Here is a 20,091-nt window from a genome sequence, read left to right on the forward strand (position 1 = left end):
ATTTTCGGTTGGAGCTCAGAATTTTTTATATTGACCCAGCATTGTGGAGTTACGCGCAAAATAAATTAAATCTGAGAGCGTGTTCTAATTTATAAGGCTCTCTACTCATGTCCGTAAATAGAACATTGTTTCTTACACCGCGATTTAAAAAATAAATAAATAAAATAAATTGAAAGGAACGAATAAGATAGCCTTAATTTGTAACGATTCCAGCTATGAGTGAGGTTATAAGATTTCTAGAGAAAGAAATAATAATATACTAGCTTGCCAGACTAGTTTAAAATTTTTATTGTTCTTTGAAGTAGCATCTTTAAGTGGATGAAAATTATTGTTTACTGTATTTTTCAGACTACGGAAAGAGATGGATGAACGTCTAAAGAAGGAAGAGGAGGAGCGACAAGCTCGTCGAAAACGAGTGGAAGCCATTATGCTTCGAACACGAGGGAAAGGAACTACACCATCATCAACTCCTACCAAAGTAGGTGTAAATGAAATATATTATGTAATGTTCTATTAATTAACACAATGGCTTTAAGTTCATATATTTTAAACTAGATTTATCATATGCTTTAAAAAGAAACAAAAATCTGGTTACATGTTCTAATAGATTGAAGGGTCTTCTTTCAACGAGTATAAAACTAAATGTGCAAGTTTTTGGATACATGGTGTCTACTAAGAGTAGAATTTTGTACTCTCATCTTGGGGTGAATTTTTTACTACTAATAATTCAGTAAAAAAAATATTCAGATACTACCATATTTAAAAGCATTTGCTACAACGTACATAACGATGACCTAACCAAACATCATAGTCTCAAGCTTTTGTTCCGTTCTAAAGTGTGGGGAAATGTTGTAGTAAATTGATAAGGTTCAATTGGTAAATCATTTGAAGTCAAATAAGGATGCTTGGTTTTGAATTCTTGTTTGTACTATTCCTGTATTCTGTACAAAAATTGTTACCAGGGTATCAAGTTTTACAATATTGGCCTTATTGGGTAAAGAGATTACTTTGACTCTACCACCTAATATAAGGTTGTAACTTTGCTTAAATTCATCCAGATCTATAGGTGACTTCTAGGATTTGCAATTTTAAAATTGTTTTCCAAAGGACATCACTTCATATTGATGATCTACATAAACAAAACTGCAAATATTTCGTAATAAAAAAGAAAAGAGTATTTATTATAAAATTGCAGATTTTGATTTCTGAAACATTTTGAAGAAGTAGAAAAGGTAGATGGTAGGATCAACAGGTACATATGTAGACTGAATATAAAATCCGTGCTAAGTGCTAAAACGAAAACATTAAGTAAACACCCCAGATGTTACTTCAGAACTGTTGGGACATATAGACACGCGCATTCTTCTGAGGATTATTTGAACTACTTTCACAGTGAATAGGCACACCGAACTTTTCTATTTTTGGCACTTAGCACGGATTCTATATTCAATCTGCATAATTTATCCTTGTAAACTATGGACGTATGTAAACTCGCAACATGTTCCACGTCATATATACGTTGGATAGGGAGGGAAGAAATAGTTTAATTTTACTGAAATTATCTAGATTTTTAAACACCACGCGAAGCTAAATGTGTTAGGTTTAGATTGTAATAATATTTGTGCTTATCCCAAAAGAATGAACTGTCCTGCAGTATCTTTAAAATGTTTTAATGTTGTACTTTTTATAACGTAATATATTTCAAGTTCATATGTTTTTCACTTTCAAAACTTATCTAAACATTTCAGATTAAGTTTTTACAAATTTATGTGGATTTAAAATTTCCTTTTCGTCAATACTGCTTTTAAATGTGTCCATATAATTAAAAAAGAAGAAAATATTTAGATACTTTTCTATATATGAATGATGAACATTCTTTATTGATCTTGTTTCTTTTGATTGCAGGGAGATGGTAAAGAAAGCCCAACAGATGAATCTAAAGAAGGTTCTCAAGAAGTTGAGAACAAAGAAAGTGCCAATGGTTCCAAAGATCCTTCCACAAATCTTCAAAGTGAATCTGAACCTTTCTCCGAGAACCAGAAAACCGAATTTGAACCTGCGTCCGACTCCACACCTAAAACGATGGAAATTTCACCAGGTAGCCCAATTGACGCTCCGTTGCAATCCGCTCACGAAGATGGCTCACAGTTTGTGGATCTTGGTAGTAAAAGTGTTTCCGACAGTCTTGTTGACAGTGTTATAGATAAGTCAGAAAGAATGGACATTCAAGAAAACGGCGAAAGAAAAATTACCAGTGACTTACTAATAGACTCCAACCAAATGGAGATAAGTGAAAGCTTAATTAGCAGTGCGACTGTTCTTCCACAGCAAACAAATGGACATAGGAATGGTATGGACGACAGTGGTGTAGACTTTGTCAGTGTAGATAATGTGTAAGTATATTCTGTTAACAGATTTCGTGTCGCAATCATTGAATATAAATAGAAAGTGTGCGATTTTGGATTGTGTCTTTGCTGTTTAGTGAAATATTGAGATTCAGGTATTTATATGAAAATGTACGACTTTTTGATGAGCGTGAGGTTCCATCATCACTTATATTTTAGCACATTGATAGATCATTACAAAAATGTTCTTTTATTTTTGGATTCGTTACTGTATGATTTATTACTTTACCATGATTGGAAAATCTTTTTCCCATCAACTAATTTGCACATACTTGTGCTTGATTTCGGTGAAGTACTATAAGATATACTTCAGTTCAATACATATACATATATACAGATAATAATCAGTTTAATGGACACGTCCAAAAAAGTGCAACTTACCATAATAATAAGGTGTTGGACCACCTTTCGCCGTCAGAACAGCTTTGGTAGCAAGTGGAATAATACATCACTCCCAGGCAATGTATCACTCAGTTTCGTGAAAGTAGATGGAGACTAAAATCTTTGCCGGATTCGTGTTTTCAAAATGGACCACAGATATTCAGTTATGTTCAGGTATGGGATTGGGCAGGTCAGGTTAAGTGTTGAACTTCATCCCAATTTTCCTCAAACTATGGAGCAACAGCTATAATTGTGTGAATTGGTGCATTATCATCCTGGGATATGGCATTATTTGCCGGGAAACAACAACTGAACCATAGAATGCACGTGATTCCCTAAAATGACGGCAATTAGAGGTAATGATGTGGGCGGCAAGCATCAGCACAGGATACATTGAAAACTTAGGTATTGCGGCCACAGTATCACAGAGCTGCCGGTATGTTTCACGGTTAGGCGGAGACACTGCTGATCGTACTCTTCTTTGGGCGTCCGCCACACACAAACACGGTCGGGGGTTTGAAATAAAATGATTACTCATTCGATCATATCACATGATACCAGCCATCAGTGATCCATGTTGCATTTTCGCGGCACTATTGGCGTCGTTCCAAAGCGTTATGGTCCCTTATTAGCAGTTTCGCTCCTGCAATGTGACTCTGTATGTCAATGTCATGTAACTCGCGGCAGACTGTGATTGTCGACACAGGTATGGGATGTACGATTGCTGTTCCGTCACATGCAGTCCTGAGATATAGTCCGCTTTAATCCTCGGCCGGATCTGTCACTGAGTTCTCTTCCGACCACTGTCGCTCTTCGCCCTTGTGGTTTTGCCGTTAATTTTGTAGACCAGCACTGTCCCTCGCGATACACTGAACATAATTACAACTTTAGTCACGCTTGTAACAGAACCGAACGCTAACAATTTTGCCCTCTTTTGTAAATTATAGAGGTATCCCACTTTACTTTATGGCAGTCTGCTCATTTAGTGCACATTACTAATCTACTCCTCTTCACGTAGTATGATTGCCTTAATACATCCAGCGTTTCTTACCGATTTGGACTCTTAAAACCTACCTGGATTTTTGAGTACAACCAAGCTGTATCACATTCCTTTTTTAAAAGCGAATTTATTTACTTTTATAAGGCGAATTAGATATTTTTCTATATTAGGAAATGCGATCTCAACATTTATTAATACATACTAAAATATTCTCAGACTGTCAAGAAAATCAAATGTAAAAAAAAAAAAAAAAAAAAAAAAAAAAACAGTTTGAGATCATTAAAGAACAGTTTAATGTATGGTATTTGAAATAAAATGCACAATTTTTAATTTGAAAAAAATAAATCTGTAAAGCAAAAGAGACTAATAAAATTTCGAGAACCTAGCAGCCTAGAATGCACGAATTATTGATTTAGTCTTACATGGCACACAACTAGGCCTCGGAAGATTTCTTTATATGTGCTTATTTTTGTGCAGTGAACAAACGGGAATACATGATGAAGGGGCCTGATTCGAACTCAATGTAAGATTACGCTAAAACGGTCTGACTTATTTCGGGAACTTTTGTCATAAGGTTAATCCTGCTATCTGGAAAATTCAGATATACTTATTTTGCAGCTGGGGAACGGATGATTATAATAGTGTGTATATATGTGTGTGTGTGTGTGTGTGTGTGTGTGTGTGTGTGTGTGTGTGTGTGTGTGTGTGTGTGTGTGTGTGTGTGTGTGTGTGTGTGTGTGTGTGTGTGTGTGTGTGTGTGTGTGTGTGTGTGTGTGTGTGTGTGTGTGTGTGTGTGTGTGTGTGTGTGTGTTTGTTTGTTTGTTTGTTTGTTTGTTTGTTTGTTTGTTTGTTTGGGGCGGGGCGGGGAGGGATGGCAAAATCCATATGGTCTAAGTGTTCATTTCAGTACGGGAAGCAAGGGATACACGCGAGTGATAAGTGTTAAAATTGTACAGTGTTATGCAAAAACTGTTCGAACGATTTTGAACGTTCATACACGAGTAGGCCTTAAGGCGTGGAAAATTTCAAGGACATATATATTCATGTTAGCGCGGGAGAGAAGAATATCAAAATTCGAGTTCAGCATCATCATGTAAAACCAGCTTCATTAATTTATTTCCGTTTCGTGACGCTCGAAGTCTTTTCCTTTGCACAAACTTGCAAGAAATTTATAACAAATGGCGATTGGATTCTTGTTGCAGATGGACAAAACAAATGCTCGGAAAATTGAATTGATTTTAAACAGCTCGCTCTCCTGCCTGTTGGATCGATATTGCACTTTTCACTCGTATGAAACTGATTGACCCGATAGGACAGCTTGGCCCGTTAGACTTGTTTGGATCGTTTAACATGTTTCGCTGGTTTGGACAGTTTGAATTCTTTTTTATCGCTGGGACCCTTTGACTCGTTAGACCTAGTGGACAGAGTAGAACTTGTAAAACCAGTAAACACTTCAGATAAATACAAACTAAAAGTGGGGTAATTTACAATTTCCGGTTTCAGAGAAAAATAGCAATAGAAAGCGAGTAAAAGTTTCCTGGTATGGATTCAGTATCATATTGATAGATTACATCTCTGACTTACTGCAACCGGAAATGGTAATAGGAATGGTATCAAGATAAGACTACATACAGCCTCGGTCGACAAACAGTGGTTTCGAGGTCCAAATCTCAATCTCGTCTCGATAATATCGAAATAAATTGGAAAACAAAAACTGATTTTAATCGAATCGTAATGCGAATTTTTACGATTTATCACGTATCCATTGCGTTCTTCATTGACTGCAGTCTTCAACACAAAATAATCTGATCTAATATTTGTAAATCAGTACTACAATATTTCTATTTTAAATGGATGAAATGCTTCATTCCCGGTTTACTTTACAAGTTTAACACTTTGTATACAGGCTCCGTATAACTTCATTATCAGCATAATCCTCCATAGTCGTAATTGCTGCGGCACTGATCTTTTCTGTACACGGTTCTGGATTGAATCTCGTAACAGATTAGATTCACACTCTCATGTCTCACGCACTTCAGACTTCACTTTATGTATATTTTGTTACTTATACTGGTTTATAAGGTTAAAATGCATTATACGTACATATATATCCTGACTTTCTTCTTTCATTTAATATATGAATAGTTTCAAACCGGAGCTTATTTTCAAAAGCGATCATTTCCATCTTCAGATTTTTTCGAAATTGATCTTTAACGATTTCTCAATCTTTGTGATGGAAGATTTCACAATTGTTAATTTTACAGGAGTGAATGTACAAGTTGAATATGTCTTTCTTATAGACATGATTAACTTTATATCGTGAATTCTTCCAAAACATTACCGTTTGCGTAAACCTTATGACCGATTCTATTTCAAATTGTCCAGGCAAGACACAATTGGTTCCCATCATAGTCTCAGGTTTCATTCATATTTTTTATATGGGATATACATGCAATATTATTAGACCTATATTTTTTTCTTTTTGCTGAAAAAAATTTCTCCTTCGATATACAGTCTTCCAAAATGGCGGCCCTCATCTCGGATTGCTCGAAAAAGTAAAACATGTCAAATTAAAAGTTTAATTGTAGAGAAACGAATGTAGTTACTAACATAATCTCAATTGTAGGAAGAATATAAAGTAATGTGTTTCGGTGGAAGGGAAAAATTCGTTTGTTGGTTCAATAGGAATCGCACAATTCGCTCGCAATGTTGCCAACTGTGGTGAAAATTTTGCTAACTTCAAACATTTTTTTTCTGTTCTCACGAGCAATATCAACCATCTGCTTCTAGCATCGAAATCTACTCGATAAGGTCTCTTAAAAATGTAAAGGACTTACGTTTCTGATTATTACATCCTACGTTATACTATGATGAAAAACTGAAAATTTCATTAAGACGCCATGTTTAGGCGCCATTTTCTCAAAAACCCCACCTTTTAAAAATCTGAATTTCTTACAAGTATTGGAGAAGTACCTAAGTATTTAATATCCATTAACCATTCATGCGGCTGAAGCCCCTAGCATTCGCAATTAATTACTGAAATTTCGATTTTTGTACTTGGAATGTAAATATTTCTTATGGGCGTTTAGCTCCTGTACACAAGGCGATTTGAAAGAAAGTATGAAAATTTTGAGAGTTGAAATCCTGACACCAAATCAAGTAGAAAAGCTCCGATAAACATGAGTCGAATTCCGCTTCGTTTTCGAGAGTAGTAGAAATTTTGTTTCCAAATAACTTACGTGATTTCTATTTGATATTCATTAATGATTATAAACATCACATGAAGCACAATTTTCCCCTCGTCACCACAGTTTTCGAAAAAACACATATTTCATTAAAAGGTTTTATTTCGTGCATTATTGATAGTTTGAAACATTGAGTATGAATTTCACTTGATGTTTACCATCATTAGTTAAACCAAATTTTTAAATGAAAACTACGTCTGTATAATAATAATAATAATAATAATAATAATAATAATAATAATAATAATAATAATAATAATAATAAAAATAAAAGAAGAGGAAGAAGAAAATTTCTTATTGCAGAACCTCTGGTATCTCTATATATCAAGTTCGAACTTGTTCTCGAAGTTCTACTGCAACCACTAATCAGTTTGTTACGTGATTCGGTGTCGTGAACATTGTCCTAGTGTTCCCTGGAACCATGAAAATTGTTTTCACTGGTAACATGACATTGTAGTGCACTAATTACAGTGTTTGTATGAATAACAATGGACAAGTCCTATTACAGTAAGGATCGTATTAAATGTGTTGATCATGCTAAAAGGCAAAAGAGAATTGTGTACAGAAAGAATTCTCGACAAAAATTTTATCTTGTGGTAAAATATATGGATTGCGTATAGCGTGTCTGCTCAACGTACTATTAGGGCAGGATGATTATTTGTCCTGTACCCAAGGCAGTGGCGTATGCAGGAATTTATTTCGGGGAGGGTCCAAACTCAATATGAGGATATTTTATATTAAACGTCCTAAAATTGTCCCTAAAATTAGGCTAAATTTACACAAAAGTCGAAATTTCAGGGGTGGGGGTCCGGACCCCCAGGACCTACCCCCTGCGCACGTCCCTGACCCAAGGCTATTTCAAACGCAGTATGAAAAATTATGAGAGGTGAATCCTTCACCGTAGTCTAGGTTTCACCGTTAACGACCATTTTAATGGCGACGCATTCATGTTTAGTACGTAAACTGTCTGGTTAAGGGTTTCCAAATCTACATTCAGAGGAACAAATTATTCTTTTTGCTGGTGCATAATTTCATCTTTACACTTTCTTCCGTGATCACCAACATCACACACACACACGTTCACGTTGTTCACGGTAAATATTCAAAGCACTCTTTACACAAATAACCATCTTCTTCTAATACTACGTTTTGGCAGACACGCTGTACGCACTACATATATTTTACTGCAAGGTAAAATTTTTGTCGAGAATTCTTTCTGCACACAATCCTCTTATGCCTTTTAGGATAATCAATACATTTAATACGATCCTTACTGTGATAGGACTTCACTGTTATTCACACAAACACTGTAATTAGTGCACTACAACGTCATGTTACCAGTGAAAACAATTTTCATGGTTCCAGAGAACACTAGGGCGTTGTTCACGACACCGAATCACGTAATGAATTGTGCCGTGATTGCAGCAGAACTTCTTGAACACGTTACAACCTGTCCAGCAGATATCAGTTCGCTTCTTGAACAAGTTCAAACTTGATGCGTAGAGTTACGAAAGGTTCTGCAATAATAAAAAAGAAATTTTCTTACTATTATTACAACTTACACAGGCGTAGTTTTATTCGACATTTTGGTTTTACTAATGATGTTAAACATCAAGTGAATTCACACACAATTTTGCAAACTATTAATAACGTACGAGATAAAACCTTTTAATGAAATACATGTAAGTTTTCGAAAAACTATGGTGACGTGGGAAAAATTGTGCTTCATATAATGTTTGTAATCATTAATGAATACCAAATATAAAATGAAAATCACGTAGTATCATTTGGAAACAAATAAAAGTTTACCAAGTTGGCAACACTGCCAACCGAATTGCAACGCACGTAAAAATCATCATATTGATACAAATCAACTTTCTGAATTTCATCATAGTTTTAACGCATAGTTTCTGATTTAACGCGACATATATAATATGAAGAATCTGTATTTCCTTTATTTAAACTTTTTTTACATGAAAAATGTTTTTTACTACAATAATGAAAGAAAATTTATTCGAAGAGTTTCGCCAATAATGGAAAGGAAATTAAAAGAATTACTCGAAAAATACTGGACCAGAAATACATTATTTAAACATATTTTCCATTGTCGCGAGCCGATTTTGAGTCCCGAGTTGGAAACCCTGTAACTCGAAAACGAAGCGGAATTCGACTCATGTTTATCGGAACTTTTCTACTTGATTTGATGTCAGGATTCAACTCGCAAAATTTTCATACTCCCTTTCAAATCGCCTTGTGAACAGGAGCTAAACGCCCATAAGAAATATTTACATTCCAAGTACAAAAATCGAAATTTCAGTAATTAATTGCGAACGTTAGGGGCTGCAGCCGCATGAAAGGTTAACAGATATTAAATACTTAGGCACTTCTCCAATACTTGTAAGAAATTCAGATTTTTAAAAAGTGAGGTTTTTGAGAAAATGGCGCCTAAACATGGCGTCTTAATGAAATTTTCAACTTTTCATCATAGTATAACATAGGATGTAACAATCAGAAACGTAAGTCCTTTACATTTTTAAGATACCTTATCGAGTAATTTCGATGCTAGAAGCAAAGGTTGATATAGCTCATGAGGACAAAATAAAAATGTTTGAAGTTAGCAAAATTTCCACTACAGTTGGCAACATTGCGAGTGAATTGCGCGATTCCTATTGAACCAACAAACGAATTTTTCCCTTCCAACGAAACACATTACTTTATATTCTTCCTACAATTAAGATTATGTTAGTAAGTACACTCGTTTCTCTACAATAAAACTTTTAATTTGACATGTTTTAGTTTTTTGAGCAATCCGAGATGAGGGCCGCCATTTTGGAAGGCTGTATATCGAAGGATATTTTTTTTTTCATCAAAAATAAAAAATACGGGTCTAATAATTTTGTATGTAGTTTCTCATTTCAAAAAATAAACCAAATCTGAGACAATCGTGTGGACCAGCCTGGACGATTTGAAATGGAATCACTCCTATACAAATCCATCAGAGTTCATCGTATAGATTCGAAACCGTTAATGATCAATTTAGCAGAAACATGGAGATGGAAATGTTCCCTTTTGAAATAAACTTTTCACTTTTCGTATGCTTTCGTGTTTGTAGTGGAGTAAAATTAAACTTCTAATTTTAAATACAATCATGTAGAAAACATGGATAAAATTTTTAGTAGTTTCGTGAAAAGAGCGTTGGTACAGTGAGCGACAAAAGTTCTTCCCTTTTGATAAAATTAATATTGTAAATAGCTTCAGTATGGAAGGACAATTTGAGTACAGTTTTCAGTAAATTAAAAGGAATGTAATTTTCTGTACGTTCTTGGCTTATCTGTTTGGAGATCTTTTTTTAAATTTCAGAAGCTAATTTTGTGCTGTGAGCAGTAAAAAATTATTACGTTAAGAATAAAGTGCTGTTTTACAATGAAATTTTTTTGACAGAGGGAGATTTCAGAGATGATCTGTTTCTTTGTATGACCGCAAAAGGATAGAAGCGTCGTACTATGAAGAGATGGCCGATGAAATGAAAAAGTTTGGAGTTTGTTTGGAATTGTGCCAAGTCACTTGTAACAAACAGATAAATAAGAAAAAGTTAAGAAGAGAAGAACGTTCCTGTTGAAAAATGGACAAGTATGTTGGACTGAATTGTGTTCTGGAAACAGGAAAAAGTTTATCGTACAATTTCAAACCAGCCATACGTAGAAACATGTAAAAACCACAAGCGCAACATGCACACCAGGATGAAAGAGTACACCAAAAATTCGGAAGGTTGTAACTATCAGACTTATCCTCACAGTTAGGGAAGATCCAGAGAGGTGAATTATATAAATAAAGATTTTTTCAATTTTTTTTTAAAGTTAAAAGTAAATAATTACATTGCTTTTTGACATCCACGATAATATGTGCAGGGTTTCCACGTTCTGGAAAACCAGGAAATGTCAGGGAAATAAAAACATGTCAGGGAAATTATGCATTTTGCTTAAAATGTCGTGGAAAGTCAGGGAACGTAAATGTGCAAGGATAACATTCTGTTTTTCAATCTAACATTTTTTTCCTTTCTATGAGTTGTACAGATTAACATGTGAAGATCACAATGATACAGCACTCCCAATGATGATAGTGACAGGGGCGTAAATAAGGGCCCCGCAGACCCCGCATTGCGGGGGACCCAAGCCATCAGAGGGCCCGCAAATCTTGAACGGGGACGTAGAGAAGGGGCCCCACTCCACGCTGTCTGCGGGGTGCCCCCCAAACCTTTTAGTTACGCCACTGGGCAGTGATGCAGTGTTGCTATTTCATACTGAGATAGTAAGGTACTGTAGATATATATATATATATGTTTGTGTGTGAGACAGAGACGGGGGATAATTAATCATGTAAAAGCAGAAATCGAAGTATGACATGTCATCTTCGTGGACATCGGTTTTAAGACAGAAAAACTAGTGAAAGAACTGAAAGCATCAGAGAAAGATAAACTAGCTTTCAGGCTCAACTGTTAAAATACTTTGCTGGGCGCAATCAAGATGATTGTTTAAAGGAGCTTTCTGAAGTGCAAACTAATAGTGCTCTGTTAGCTTTGGACCCCAGGCTACAAAAAAACAATCCAGAACTTGCCCAGACTAAGAAGAAACGCATCCTATAAACTCTGCATAAGCATAACAGAATATCTGATTGTAGCTGAGAAAGTAAAGTGTCAGTTGACTCCAGAGGATATGAAAAGAATATGGTCAGCATCAGGTTAAATGACTTCTTTGCAAAGGTAATGTCCAAGAAACAAGATTATTCTGATTTGTGGCATATTGTAAAAATATGTTGTTTTATCCCACGACTATGCCTCAGTGGAGGGCTGGTTCCTCAGTCAATAAGACAGTTGTAGAGAACCAAATCGAAGATTCTTCTGGTAGCACAGAAGCAGGTGCATAATGCAGTTATATACTACGGAGGTGTGAAATCTATTCCTGTTGATCGAAGAATGCTTCATTAGCGTTCAGCTCTGAGACGCTATGATGAATACCTTAAACAGAAACGGAATCAAAAGTGTAGAGGAAAATAAAATCAAAGGTGAAAAATGAAAATTAAGTGCTGAAATTAAGGAATTGGAAGCAAAGAAGAAACAATGGCATTAGGTTACAAACAAAAACAAGATACTCTCGTAGAACAAATTCAAAAACTAAAAGCTAAACAAAATTATGTTTAAAAATGCAAATGAGGATTAGGACTCAGTTTTCAATATTAGGCCTGTTAGTGGGCAGCTGTCGCTCAGTGGTAGAGCGTTTCACCTCTGGTGCGTGGGATCCTTGGTTCGATCCCAGCTCGCGCCAGGTGAACTTTGTGGTGGACAAACACCGTGTGCGTGAGTTTTCTCGGGGCTCTCCCGTTTCCTTTCACTTTCTTCATTCCACCATTTCATTCATTTCTCATCATCATTGTCTCCTTTAGCCTAGCTGGCATAACCGTGGAACCTAAAACTTAGATTTAATTTCATTTCATTTTAGGACTGATAGTATTAGATCTCAGGGACAGTTGGCAGTATATTCTTGACAGCATGTTACATTGCTTTTTATTGTTTTTTCAAGCAAAAAAAAAAAGTAATTTGCAATGTCAGGGTATGTGGTACTATATCGTACATATATTATTATATACTTACATGTTAAATTTTGTGTAAGTGACAATTACTCATATTGAACATAACAAATATGTAAATGGTAGAAAAAGGAGTGTATTGGACGGCTATGGGAATGGAGGAGGCTGTTAAAAAGTGTATAATAGAACTTACCTCATATCTTTCCACTTACATGCAAGAATTTGTCAGGGAAATCGATCTTCACTTTCTTGTGGGATATGTGACTTTCTCTTGAACTTAATATTCTTAAGGTAAAATCTATATCTGTAAAGAGGCAAAGAAAGTTAACATTTGAATTTACCATTGCAGTCATTTGTTTGTAGATATAAAGGCACATTAATAACATTGGACATAGTATGCCCTCCATATTCTCTCATCTATATTTTTTTTATTTATTTTTATTTTATTTATTTATTTATTTATTTATTTATTTGTGTGTGTGTGTGTATGTGTTTGCTCAATTGCCGCGTTTCGTCATTTAAAAGTTGTTACAAGAATAAAACAGATGAAATAGATTGAAAAATCTATGATAAATAATAAAGTACAGAAGGTGATTATGATTTGTTCGGCTACACATTAGTTTTGAAGCCTTCCTGCGCGTTAACTGCGGTATTAACCCATCTTATGTTGTCCAGCATCGGTTCTATTGAAAGAAAAATTACCAACTTAGATAAATGGCCAACTTACAGAAAATAAATGTATTTTTGAAACAGAAACTCTTATGGATTGTATTATAAGCGCTTCTAAATGCGCTAATTATTGTGTACGTATCAGTTTGTATTTTATAAATAATACATAGTGGAAATTATTTGTTCAATATGAAAACACCATATATAATAATATAAATATTAGTTTGCGTTCGCATAGTGTTTTATTGTAATTTTGACATGTTATAGCTACAAAACGCTACGACACGTTCTTTATTTTTTTCTTCCTTGTACCTGTAACTGACGGTAGATCTAGATAGAATGGAGATGAATCAATTCTATCTTAATCCACTTAGTATTCAAACAACAAAAGTGACCTTGTTTCTGTTGGAAATAGTTGTTAATGTTTGTTATCCAGCAAATAGCCAAACAAACAAACAAAAACTTCCTTGTAACACTTGCCAACATGAATCTGAATATTGCTGGTTGTCAGTTTCTTACAGTCTCCCAGAAGGAAAAGAATTCGAGCACGTGACGAAAACCAAGCAACCAGTAGCTCAAGTAATAAGTCTTAATGGGGAAAATGCAGGTTCAGTAGGAATGGGGCTAATTTACACATGTGGCCATTGTATTTTTATTTTGTAAGACTTCGTGACTTCTAGACTGGGAGTTCTCCAAATTTTAATTGATAAGTAAAAAGGAGGACACAAAGTAGCAGCCATCATCATAAAATACTGTTTGTTTATGTAAATCAGAAGCAGTGGAGTGTGCGCAATCAAGAATTTCTTTTACCTACGTGTTTGGTTCACGCTGATTAATCACTAAGCTTGCTTTTGGTTTAAGTTCTTCACTAAGTTAAGATCGTCAATTCTAATCAACTATCAATAACGAGTAAATTAGCAAAGTGATTAAAAGTTTGTGTGTATTGGATGGTTCGCATTGCCCTAAAGTTGATATCTTGAAAGAAATATGCCTAAGTTGCGAAACTTCCTTCCAGCGCTGCGTCTATTTAAATTAAGTGTCATTATATTCCGGTGAGAACAGTTACTAATTTCTCGAGCGTTATCCAGGACGTAATGTGCTTTTATTTGCTCAAATTGGACTAAGCTTATGCTTAAATACTTGAATTATTTTATTTATTACAAATTTTTCGTTCTCTCTTTCCTTCTTTTACATGTTTTTGTGAAGGTATATAATGTAGCTGACAAGAGGAAATTCCATGTTTCAAGTTCGTACCCGAAGCAAAGTATGCACATAAATTCACATACGTTAACTTCCAGTTCTGTAACTTGAAACTACAGTCATCTTAACTCACATTCATTTAATGTTCAGACTGAAGCAAATTGTCTGGATGGCAACACTCTTGAGTTCGTAGTATATAATATTTATACATGAGAAAAATTGATTTATTGTATTTTCTTTGAAGGCAGAGCTTCAGTAAATTAGCTGTATGCACCAGACGAGTTATTACTTGAACTTACATTAAATAGTGATGTATGAAAATTTTAAAGATTGTGACAGGAATATATAAAAGGTATACATCATGTTAAATATCGTTTATTGGAAGTACACAGTGTAGTCAAATGTAGCATATTACCTTGGACAAATGTAGTCTTCTATTCTTCTATTTGCATGTTAGTACGTATAAATCAGTTATTTTGTGCAAATGTTGAAATATTCTGAATAAATGCTAGTTATAATTACACTATGAAATCATTATGCCTGGATAGATAACCCAGTGTAATTCTACCTTCCGATCAGAGATAGAACCCCGTAGGTTGGTATAGCTTCAAGTAGAACTGTCTTCATTAAAGGAGGAAGTGCAAGAGGAGGGAAAACTTGAGTCTTCCTTGGTATTAAACTAAATCTCATACAGACTGGAATGAATTGAGTTCCTGCTTTAAATGAATTCCTCTTCGGATACGCAAAAGTATTTAGGAGTCTTACATCTCTGGTCAGAAAGTAGGTATTTTAAGAAACATTGAAAAACATCAGTATATACGAGCTATAAAAATTACAGTCTTTATAAACAGGGTAGAAGCAGGGAATTGAGAAGAATCCTTTAATTGAAAAGTAAATTAGGTAGATTAATTAATAAATGGTGGCATTACAATCTCTAAAGGACTTGGATTATCCAACTATCCTAGCGCCATTATTTTTGGCTTTGTTGATGCTACTCTGTTACTTCTCTAATAAAGTAACTCCCAGTTCTCCTGAAAATGCTGGATCAAAAATTATAAATCTCCACCGGCAATTAAGTCTGGGACTACTTACATGGGGACCTTGTTCTAATCGTAAGACCACGTAGAGCTTTCAAAGTTGGATTTTGTTAATTGTGTTTGTGTGTTTATTGTGCGGTTCTACTTTTATAGTATATTCTTAATCCATATTGGAGATTTTGCAAAATTCAACCTCTAAGGTTGTTTGTTTACCACATCTCAGAAATTGTTAGCGCAAAACCTTGAAACTGTGTAGAAATATTTCCTACAAACCCTGGGTTAATGATGATACGAAATTTTATGAAATAGGGGGAAGTAGGGAGGAGCTCCAGCAAAACCGAGTTTGCATCAACAAATATTTTGAAACAGAAAAAAAATGTGTATCTACGTTTCAGATATTTTCTCCAAACCGTATTCTTCCGTGGGAAGAACTGGAATTCTGCTAGTATGTACTAAAATGTAGTTGAATTCATCGTGCTCTAAAGAACTCTCCAAATGAACTCGATTTTTGAGTCTGACTGTACAAGACGATAAATCAGCTGAGTTTTTATTCTTTTTGACCAGTTCTGCTTGATTTCTGTAGTGTACTGAATTCTTTATTTTGGTAGGAGAAGTTACTTTAGTACTGTAGCTGTAGTATTTTAAGAATTACCTGATAATACCTAATGTTAAACTAGTATTCATATTAGATAAATATAATACTTAATGTTAGACTAGTATTCCTATTAAATAAACATAGCAATTATTAATTGCGATATAATGCTTGTGTAGCTGTATCAGAACTTAAAAATTCCAAGCTCTAAACTATAGTAACTTGGAAATAGTTTGATTTGCAAATATAGTGCCCTGTGTCGTACTGTAAGTTCAGTATTCTAATTGATGGAAGTTTATAATTTATTTGTAACTAAAATTGTATCAGGAAGTTGTGCGATTTTTTGAACTGAATGACATTTTGTCTTAAAGTTGGGCTTCTGATATCTTATCATGAACGTAGTAGAATTTGAGGAAATATGAACTTTATTTTTCTAATTCAGTTGGGTTCAACATAATTAAGTTTGTATATGGGCTCAGAAACATCAGTATAGGGTGATTCAAAAGTCTTTGGACAGCTTTTATTTTTAAGGGAAAATGTGAAATATGGTTGATTATAGTAGAAGGGAGGACTCAACTTGTAAAAGAGTACATAGTGACCATGATCGGCATAGTAAGTAATACTATTGTTGCAGGTAATCTGAGATCCCATTGACATAGGAACAGAAGATAGAAATGATCTTAATATCCGGAAAATACAGTTTCAGGAATATTGCAGACTACTACCACAGACGGCGCCAGACCTATCCAGTATCGCACAGCACGGTCGCATACGTGGTCGTCAAATTCCGAGAAATTGGCACTGTGGAAGATAGGACATGTACTGAGCGTCTAAATTCTACCACCAATGAGGAGACTGCAACAACGGTTCTAACATCGTTTATGAAGGGTGCCAAACACAGCACTCATCGTCTCTTACTGGAAAGTGATATCAACCAATCCTCCATTGTCCGGATATTTCATAACAATTGCTACTATCCTTATAAGGTGCACATGCAACAGAAGCTAAATGAGGATTACTCAAATCGACAGGTAGTTCTGTCAAACCAACACGAACTGATTACCTCGTTTACACGTGGCATACTGTTCAGCGACGAGGACTATTTGTTTTAGTGGGGAGGTCAGTCCGGTTTTGATGTGACAGTAATACTAGATTGATCCGAATAAGGAACATAGCCCTACAAAGGTAATGGTGTAGTGTGGTATATGGGGTACCCATAAACAGCGGAACAGTATCTGAACCTTTTGGAGGAACATGTGTTTTCTTCCCTTTGAACCCAGACAATAACTTTCCTTCTTACTTTTAACGTGTTCCTCGCCACTATGAAATTTGTGCACTGCACGTCAGTAACTCGATGCACAACTTTCAAGGAAGTGGATTGATCTCCATTTTTTCTTGTAATGGTTGCCCATATCATCTGACCTCACATCCAAAGATTTCTGTCTCTGAAACCATCTGAAGCAGATAGTGTATGCTGAGAAACCCCACAAAGCACCCACAGTAACACATTCAATACTCGTGTGACCATATTTCACTGGACATTATTTTGCGTATGCAGTCTGACTGAGTATGGCGACTACAGGTGTGCATTAGTTAGGTTTGCACCACAGAACATATGCTGTACGTGCCGTTCGTAGGTGATTTTCAAACTTTGTTCACAACATGCAAGTCATACAAAATATGAAAGAAACAATGATACTTTCGGATTCCTGAGTTCACGCAGGTGTTATTTGATATGCGACATGTTCCCATTCCCATTTGAAATTTGAATTTGCATTCAAGATGGTGATCATGATCATGTACCCTACAAGTTGCGCCCATCTCTCCTTCTGCTATCTCCTATTAACAGATTTTACACTTTTCTCTCAGGTTTTAAAGTAAAAAGTGGCCAAAAACTTGACTCACCCGTATTACGCTCTACCACCAATGATATAAAATAGTAAATGTTCTTACACAATAATTTCAGTGTAGAACTTATTAATGTACAGAGGTATTTCTATATTCAGATGGAACTACCGAATTAAATTTTTACATAGTGATTATATTCAAAGGTATTGTTTCTTCGAAACTGTGTATATTTCCTAATACTTGTTTATTTCCAACACTGATAAAAATATTGTAAATATCAAAGAATTTGTAAAGTCTAGTTTTAGTTTGGATGTTTGAGATTTATATTACAAATCAAAATTAGAATATTATGCCTACGGTATTCATTATAATCCTTTTGAGACAAAATAGTTTTAAAGCAAGAAAAAAAGGATCATTACATTCAAACTACTACTGCGTGTGGAAAACTTTAACTGATAACCACCCAAATTTAAGGTCCACACAAATCGACACCTAATATCTAGTTAGTGGTACTTTAAAACGTGCCACCATGTAGTTTTAGTTGACAGCTACAAGTGCTGTAAAAAGAAAAAAAAGTTCTTATCTATCTTTTTAATTTTGTTAATATTCAACAGACAAGGAAATACCATAGTAGGTGTTTTGTTCCGTCCTTGTCACTTCAAATTTAATATTGTTTTTTTAACAAAGAAAGATATACCGTAATATTAAGAAGTGTAGACATTTATTTTGCTTATCTTAATTTGAAAGTTTAATCAGGTAATATTTTTATGTTTTCCTTACTTTTAACCGTAAAATATTTAGAAGCTAAATATTGTAGTGTAACTATCAGCCCTGTAATTCATGTAATAATATATAAAAAATTATTCTGGTTTAATTTGATTTTCGTAGTAAATCTAATCACTATCAACTTTTTTTCTTTCAGCAAACAAAATAATGCAACTAACAACTTACTAGACTTTTCAGAATTCGATGCATTTAACTCTAGTAACGTGAATCAGTCGTCAACCAATCAAGTTGCCACAAACGAATTTGATCCATTTTTAGACTTGAATTCAAGTTCGATGACAGGAAAACTAGCTAATGAGGATAATGTAAATTCAAATATAACGACAAACGGGCCAGGGGCTCCCATAATAGCATTTGAGGACAATCTGACCAAGAAACAAGATAATAATTCTGTTACTGGTAAGTATTAGAATAATTCATGTGAAGTATTTGTTTTCTGTATTACAGAAGGAGAGCAGAATATGATAATCCGGAGGAATGTGGTATAACGAATTAAGACTTAAGAGTCATATAAAGTAATCAAAATCAACTTTCCCAGTTCGATTCGGAGCTTGTATTACCTTACTTTAATGACGTAAAATTAATTAGTCAGTACACAACTTGAGATCGATTGATTGGTTCCTTCAGTGAAATAAGATAATGGTCGTGCGTACGTATATAACGGTATTAGCAACGATAACAAAACTAACATATAATATATAATATAATATATAACATATAACATATATTCTCTTCTTCTTTTTGTCGAATTTATATTAATATTGTAGGACTTGTGATTAAATGGAATACTTATTATTATATCGTTGTGTATGATCCTGACCTAATGGGAATTACAGAAAATGAATTTTAATCTAAAATATAGGCTGTAAATAATCTTGGACCCAATGTAACTTGAGAACGTATTATACAATATTCAGATCATTACTCCGATATAATTACAGTAATACACTGTACAAAAACATTCAATATTGCATTGTTAGATATCATTGATACCTTACGTAATGTAATTATAATTTCGTAAATGTATCAAAACACATTTAAGTACGATATAATTGCTTTGGCAATATTCACAAATTTCATTTAAGAAGTATCTTTTTTAAAAAAAAAAAAAAAATTCTTCCATTATGAATCCTTTATATTATTACTATTGTAGTGGTAGTGGTGGTGTCTCGCTTTTAACAAAATCATTAACTGAAGATTCTCACTAATAGTTTCGTAATCAGGTGACATTATATACTAATCATTCACAGATAAAGTTTATGGTATATGAAACAATAGTTATGGAGCCGTAAAGTAAGACTGTAGTTATAAATGAAATTAATTGGTAGTTATCTATGCCTCAATT

General features: G+C 34.5%; 1 protein-coding gene across 1 annotated transcript in view; it reads left to right on the forward strand.

Moving 5' to 3' along the window:
• The window catches only part of LOC145663011 (uncharacterized), a gene marked incomplete at its 5' end in the record, with an annotated part of 46,589 nt that overhangs the window by 22,361 nt on the left and 4,137 nt on the right, over nucleotides 1-20,091 (forward strand). Inside the window, 3 exon segments of the mRNA XM_081729143.1 lie at nucleotides 349-478; nucleotides 1,906-2,393; nucleotides 18,883-19,145. Coding sequence (XP_081585269.1) covers nucleotides 349-478; nucleotides 1,906-2,393; nucleotides 18,883-19,145 — 881 coding nt within the window.

The sequence above is a fragment of the Thermobia domestica genome, chromosome 1 (genome assembly GCF_964235325.1).
Source record: "Thermobia domestica chromosome 1, izTheDome1.hap1.1, whole genome shotgun sequence".
Lineage (NCBI taxonomy): Eukaryota > Metazoa > Arthropoda > Insecta > Zygentoma > Lepismatidae > Thermobia > Thermobia domestica.